The following is a 7,853-nucleotide window of genomic DNA, read 5'->3' as shown; positions in this document are numbered from 1 at the left end:
TGCCTCCCAAGTGCTGGGATTGAAGGCGTGCGGCTCTCTTTATCTTTTTATAAACACATCACATAACACTTTATCTTTTTATAAACACATCACGTAACCCTTCCCTTGGATACATTCTTTCCACTCTTTCTTCCACAATGTGCCCTGAGCCTTGATCAGAACAATAGAGATGAGTGCTCTCAACCATCATTTATTCTCAACACTGACCAATTGTTTTCAAGAAAATGTGTCAAAGTGAAGCAGATACTAGAAAGTTCAGGGTCCTTGGCTTGTGGGGAAGTGACATTCTGGTTCCTTCAATAACTGGATAGGTATCAAGGTTAAAGTAGGCTTTTGTCCTTGAGTATTCTCTAGAACCTCAAAATCCTCCACATTCTCTCAAGTCTTACAGTGATGGCCCACGTCCAATTTGCTTGATCTACTTCTTCCTCCTGGTCATTCCTGGCCATGTTTCTCATTATTATCTTACTAGAAATGCTTCTTACTGAGTCCTTTCTTCTGTGCACTTCCAACTCCAATTTTAGTGAGACATTCACCTTACTGCCTAAATATGTGGGCTGTAAGAAGATCCTTAGAAGGGACCAGGTTTCCTACCCTATGCTAGTCCTATCCTAGATCATCTACTTCTTTCTGGATCTGTAAGGTTGAGGCATGTCTAAGTGAAAATGGAAACTATAGCACTCTGGGAACCACAGGAAGCCACCAGCCCTGTAAGTCAGGACTGCCACATGCCTAGACAGGGCTTCCCATTCCTCCCAATGAGACGTTTAGGAGGACTCTTACCTTTGGAGTGAGGTACTTGGTCATTATTTCCTTCCCTTTTGCTCCAAGGTTTTCATCTGGAGTAATTTCATATTCTGCCTAAAACAGAAGGAAAAAAAATAACAAGTTTTGCTGCTGAAGTTGGAATAATTATGGAGCCTTGAAATCTCTTGAGAACCACCTGACCAGCCCCCTCCTTCATCAGATAGAAAACTGTGGCACAGAGAAAGGAAGGCCTGGCCAGGGAGCCCAAAGTCCAACAAAAATATTCTACCCTCCATAGGAATGGATTCACTCACCCATGGACTGAAACCTCTGAAACCGTGAGCCCAAAAGATTTCTGCTACAATTTTATTTATTTTTAAGGAAAAACAGGTTTATGATTTTAAGTGGTAGGTTTTTAACCTGTGGGTCACACCCTTTTGGGGGTCACATATCAGATATTCTGAACAGTAGCAAAATTACAGTTATGAAGTAGCAATAAAATAATTGTATGATAAGGGGTCACCACAACATGAGGAAATTATCAAAGCATTAGGAAGGTTGAGCACCACTGGTAGTCCAGCATGGTGGGGGAGCCATGATGGAGCTCATGGCAGCAGGAATGGGGACCCAGGCTAGTCACATTGTGTTAGATCAAGAAGCAGAATCCTGAGGCTGACAGTAAAACTAGAGTATAACCTGCAAGGCTTGCCTCTAGAGCACCATGTCAGCCATGGAGCCTAGCTTTTATATACCAAAGGTTCTATAACAACCACCACCAGAACCACTATACTAGAGACAAAGTATTCAAACACATGGGACTAGAAACATTTGATACCCAAACCAAACATTCTGTTCTTGGCCCCATGGGCTCAAGGTTTTCTCATAAAGCAAAATTCATCCAACCAACTTTAAGATTAGTCTTCTTAGTTTCTATGGTCCTAATAATGTTCAAAAGTCTAAAGTCTTTTCTGAGATCCCTGAAACCTAAGGCATACTCTTAGCTGTGGTTCCTATAAAAATTAAAAACAAGCTGGTGGCACATACCTTTAATCCCAGCACTTGGGAGGCAGAGGCAGGCAGGTTTCTGAGTTCAAGGCCAGCCTGGTCTAGAGAGTGAGTTACAGGACAGCCAGGGCTACACAGAGAAACCCTGTCTCGAACTCCCCACCCCCCAGAAAAAATTAAAAACAATTTATGTTCTTTGAATATGTAGTGGCAGAGTAAGCATTCCCATTCCAAAAGGGAGGAAACAAGAAAAAAGTAAGATGAATGAACCAAAGCAAGAACGAAGTGTAGCACAGCAAACACCAGACTCTATAGCTTCATGCCCAGCATCTCAGGTTTGTGGCTTTGTTTGGAGTGTAAGCTCCAACAGATTTGGTGAGTACCACCTCTACAGCCCTGTCAACTACAACACATGTGAATCCCTACAGGGACTATGAATTGTCACACATTTCCTGGCCTCACTGGCTTTTCCCGGAACATAGGTACAACTATCCATGACACTGAAACTCTGGAATGCAGAATAACTGCAAAGTTAGCAACAGGTGGATGATGGTGTCAGATTCTTTTACTAGCTCAGGATGCATCCAGGACCCCTTTTAGTATAGCTAAAAAGACACTGGGACTCTGAATGTCTGCTCAGAGAATCTGGGAAAGAATAGTAGGGTGCCTTGGAAGCTTTACAATCTGATCTACCCCCTTCTCATATACAAACCTTACCCTCTACTTTCAAATTAATTTGCATTTTATGTCCTGGAGCCTTCTATGAGTGAAGTCTCACTGGAAAGACATCTTTCCTATTGTTCCTGTGCTTCATGATGATAATCTCTCTAGCAATTATATCTACTTTTATCCTTGGCTTTTTCTGTGCCGCCCTGTCTGCAACTTTAAGTGCAACCACATTCTTTTCTTCACCAGTTTTAACATTTTTCTTATCTTTCTCTTCTACTTCTTGCTCAGAACTCTTACTGTAAATCAAACTAAAAGAAGAGCAAAATCTAGGTCACAGTCTGACTATACTCTTTGCTTCTCTCTGATAATGAGAATATAGTCTTTACTACCTTCATTTCTACAAGGAGTTGGATCTTCTGATCTCCCACTAGAATGGCCCATTAACCTCTGTTTACATTCTTCTAACCTGCAGCTCCAAATTCTTCTACGTGCTTTCTGCCAACCATATCTGAAGGCCTACAAACCATATGGTTAGGTCTAACACAGTAATGATCCCCTTTCCCAGTACTAATTTTTTATTTTAGTTTCTTTCTTTGTTGCCATAACAAAATTCAGAAGCAAATTAATAAAGCAAGGATTTATTCTAGCTTGGAGTTTTAAAGAATATATTTCATCATGGTAGGGAAGGCATTGTGAAGTTCATGGTAGTAGGAGCATGAATCTGAACCCATCAAATCTTGACAGATCAGGAACCAGAGTCAGAGGGTACCATTCTACACTTTTCAGTAATAGAAAGCAGCATGCCCAGAGTCATAAAGCCAGAGGTGGCATGTCTGGGGCTCTGACCTCCACACCCAGAACTCTTTCTTGGCACTATTAAAAAAGTTAGGACTCCAGGTTACTGGTCAATCCAGGAAATCTGCTCCCCAAATAAAAGTTTTACATTTTCTTTGAGCCAAGATGGATTCCTTTACTCATCCACTGCCCTTGCTAAGTAGATGTTATGTGTAATAAGAAGCCCCAGTAAGTCTGCCTTTTCTCATTAAGTCAAACCGACTAATTGTAGATGGTATCTAACCACTTCAAAACCCACCATCTGAAAATTTGTCATGCCTCGACACCCAAGTGCAGCCCAAAAAGGCATGGGAAATGACCTGTACTCAGGTCTGTATTCATACAGGTATTCAATGGCACAGTAGATACTAGGCCCTCCTTGCCAAACTGAAGGCAGCTCACAGCTCAGGATCTAAGTTCTGGTCCCCTTATGCCTCCCAAAAAACTCTTCTGACAAACACATAAAAGGGGGCCAGGAAGCATGTGGAAGGGGCAGAGCGCAGCACATTTCTATCCAAAGCAAGGAAGTTCACTTGCCTTGCTTGCCACTCTTCTAATGAAATAGCCAAGAGTCAAAACTCTCCAATGTAAAAACATGAAGCCTATGACCATTTGGACTATGGGTGTGGTAGCTCTAGAAGGAATTCAACCATGAGGCTCAGAGAGGCAAAGAATCTGCCCAAGTTCTCACAGCTAGCAGCAGCAGAGTGAGGAGTGGCCCATTAGGCTCTGATTCCCATTCTGCCACCAGGTCATAGCATATTTCTCCTCACCAGCAAAAGGAGGTTTGAATTACTGAAACTTTCATGGTGAATTGATTGGACTGATGACTTTTTGAGATGCTTTAAAGAAAGGAGTTAGCTCTTTCTTCTTGACTTCTTCCTGTTATTTTCTTCTCCTATATTCCAAACAATCCCCCTAAAGTTCGAATAGGTACACACATGCTCCTTTTCTCTCCCTTTCCACCCACTTCCCGCCCCCTCTCTCTCCCTCTCTCTCCCTCCCTCCTTTCCCCCTCTCCACAAAGGGCACTGCTGACAGACTTGCCCAACATGGCAGGTTCTAGTGTTCCCAATATACAGAGGAAAACACTGAGGTTCCAAGTTTCAAATATAGCAAAGCAACAAAGATTCAACACAAAGACTACCCCCAACCCCACCCCACCCACTTTTCCAGGGGGAGCAGAGTATCCTGTGTTTCTGGAAGACTCACCCTGTGGTCTGGCACATAGACATAGCCAGACTACTTTATAGGGCCAGGTCCCTGCGCAAATGGCTGACTACCATTTGTGGTAACTCAATCCCACTCTGAACACTGAATTTGCACTGTCCCAAAATACACCTATGAAGGCCGTTCTATTTAACCAGACGGAGGTCTGGGACTCACTGATCAGGCTCAGTGACCAGTTGAAAATATTATTGCTCTGGGTTCTAAAAGCCATGTTAAAAAAGAAAATAACATCACACTCAGGTCAGCTGTCTCCTAGCGGAGGCCAGATGGGCACAAAGCTCCACAGGGAGGCAGCTGGGAGCACTTGGGGACAGGCTTTCCCACTCCTGGATCAAAAGGCCTTTCTTTGACAAGACTATGGCAGGCCACCACCACTTGAGAAGCATTAGTTTGGGAAGGCAGAAAACCAACAGAAAGATGCCAGCTGGTTTTTCCACACTGATTAAGTCACCTAGAGTGACAGGCCTTGTCTTCAGAATGATCCCCATGCAGGCTGGGGCTCATGGGGACAAGAATTGAGAGGCCACCTAAAGAAAGAAAGAAGGTGTTGTGATGAATGGCCTCAAGGGAGATGACATGACACAAGGCTGGGAGCAACCCAGAAACTACCTCTCTGCTAATATCCCTGCAAGTGGTCTTGCCTTTCTGCTGCTCTGCTTATCCTGTGAAAACTGGATTATGCAATTATAACAGTACTGTTATAAGTAACAGTAATAGATATGGCCTACTCTAAAAATTGTGCCTGACTGATATATATTTGTTCCTCATCCGAATATCCTACTCAGGCCCCCAAGTCAGAGATCCACTGTGTCATCTTGGCACAACATATGGGATGGGATCAGTGAAGGTAGGGAAGAGCAGATCCCTATCTACACTAGGGTGTAGAATGAAACTACCAGGAATGTTCTTTGGACCTTAACCTGTGAGTAAGGTCTAGTTTAGAACAAGTACTGGACAGAAGGAGGAAAGAGTCATTGGACCTCCCAAGGTGGAGGTGAGCAGTCAGTCCCATGGACTACAATCTCTACTATCAGAGTCTTATGACAGAGGAGCTCTGGTATACCACTTGCCTGTCTTCTGAGACTCAGCCCCAGATGTTTCTCTATCTGCTCTCCTGCTAGCTGTTTTTCCTCCTTCCCCTAAAATGAATTCCATACAACCAAGCTCATCAGATCACCACATAAAAGCTTGTCCCTGTCACTCTAGGTTCCAAATGAAAGAAACCTCAAACTAAATGAGCTCAGGTAAAACTTTGCTTTTTTGGCTCCTGGGACCAAGGGCCAGGTAACAGCCAGACTGTAGACTAAGAACGTAGCTGGGCTCAGGAAACAGGAACCAAGGATGTGGTTCCCTGGAACCCTCTCTTCGCCTATGCAAGAACGTACACATGTATACGTGTGTATTGATTTCAGTCAGCTTCAGTACTGACTGGCTGGCACACACACACACACACACACACACACACACACAGACACATAGATACACACACACTCTCACACGCAATCACATGCACACTGCACACACACACAGCCCCATGCACACATAGCGTGCGTGTGAAGGTCAGAGACTAACTTTTGGGAATTGATCCTCTTCTTCCATGGTGGCAACTTGAAATGAAACTCAGGTCATCAGGCTTGGCAGCAAGCATTTTTATCTGCTCATCCATCTTAATAGCTCCCTTCTTTAAGCTTTCTCTATGAAAAGATCTTTCCCTCAATCCACTGACTCCACAGAAAGGCTTCCCTCATTTGTCTAAGCTCATAGGCTCAACTATGATCTAATAACCAACTGTAGTCTAGGCTGGCATCATTTAGAACATACATATTCTAGGATAGCCATATAGTTAGGAAATATACGTGGGACATCTAGGAGACTGGACAAGTTTAAAAGTTTCCATTTGATGACCTCATTTTAGAAGAAGCACTCTTTTCAGATGAACTTGAATATAGGGACTGTCATTGCAAATGGTCTACAGGTCTCTCTTTGTATCTAAAAATGTATGACCCTCTGGCTGGGGATGCAGTTCAAGTTAGGCAGAATACTTGATTGGCATAAAGCCCTGGGTTCAATCACCAGCACCACATAAAACCAGGCTTTGTAGGGCACATCTTTAATCACAGAACTTGGAAGCTGGAGGCAGGAGGATCAGAAGCTCAAAATCATCCTCAGTTACATACTATGTTTGAGACTAGCCTAGGCTATATATATATCCTGCCTTTCCACCCACCGACCCACCCCCAAAAGGGAAAAATAGGATTCACAAGGAAAATCAGAATAGTAACAGAAAACCAAAAAGAAATAGAGCACTTCGTGCCCTGATAAGGAAGAAATTATAATTTCACAACAAAATTCCAAACAATCATGTTGTATAAGGCCACTAATTATGTGTGCTCATCTGTAATTTTAGGCCAGTGAAAGGCTTGTCTTGTCTTTTTAGCAATATTCTGATAGGAAGTTTCATTTGTTAGAGCATCATCTTTGTAACTGCAACAAACAAAATCAGCTTAGTAATCATTGTCTCTGGTTCTGGATAAGTTTCTTCACATACTGACTCTGCTAACAGCAGAATGGATGCACTGAAACTGGGTTGTACTCCTACTATGCAAATGTTTTTCTTACTCTAGAGAGCCAGCTGTAGTGTGAAGATGCTCAAGGCATCGCATGGAAAGAGCTGCCAGGAGAATGGCTGAAGCCTCTTGCCAAAAGCCATTACCAACTTCTCAGTCATGTGAATAACTGAGCAGCAGATCCAGCCAACATCCTGATGTGACCTTTCCAGATTCTTGAGCCAAGAACACCTGCCTCAGCATCACAGAATTCCTGATCCACAAGACTAGGAGCTAATAGGTTGATTCTTACTCTTTTTTTTTTCTTTTCCTGTTTTTTCCTTTTATTGAAAATAATATTATTTTCTTAAACGATATATCCTAATGACAGTTTCCTCTCCCTCTACTCCTTCTAGTTCTTCTCCACCTCCCTTCCCTCTGGATCCTTAGAAAAAAATAAGCTTCTAGAGGTAACAACCAAACAAGCAAAATAAAACAGAATGAGATGGAGCCCAGCAGTGGTAGCACATGCCTTTAATCCCAGCACTTAGGAGGCAGAGGCAGGTGGATTTCTGAGTTCAAGGCCAGCCTGGTCTACAGAGTAAGTTCCAGGACAGCCAGGACTACACAGAGAAACCCTGTCTCAAAAAAACAAAACAAAACAAACAAATAAAACAGAACAAAATAAAAAAAACAACCTATCACATCAAGGCTGGACAAGGCAACCCAACAGAAGGAAAAGAGCCTTGAGAACATGCATGAGAATCAGACACTCACTCTAATATGTTGATTCCTACTTTTGACAGCTCTATAAACTTACAG

General features: G+C 42.9%; 1 protein-coding gene across 4 annotated transcripts in view; it reads right to left on the bottom strand.

Moving 5' to 3' along the window:
• Grk5 (G protein-coupled receptor kinase 5) overlaps window positions 1-7,853 on the bottom strand; it is a 204,612-nt gene that overhangs the window by 48,328 nt on the left and 148,431 nt on the right. For all 4 annotated transcript variants that reach the window (XM_031390885.1, XM_031390887.1, XM_031390888.1 and 1 more), the window contains exon 4: window positions 784-861. In XM_031390885.1, coding sequence (XP_031246745.1) covers window positions 784-861 — 78 coding nt within the window. The remainder of the gene's footprint in view (window positions 1-783; window positions 862-7,853) is intronic.

This window comes from Mastomys coucha, unplaced genomic scaffold (assembly GCF_008632895.1).
Source record: "Mastomys coucha isolate ucsf_1 unplaced genomic scaffold, UCSF_Mcou_1 pScaffold21, whole genome shotgun sequence".
Taxonomy (NCBI): domain Eukaryota; kingdom Metazoa; phylum Chordata; class Mammalia; order Rodentia; family Muridae; genus Mastomys; species Mastomys coucha.
The sequence above is the reverse complement of the archived record's forward strand: the minus strand, read 5'-3'. Positions and strand labels throughout refer to the sequence as shown.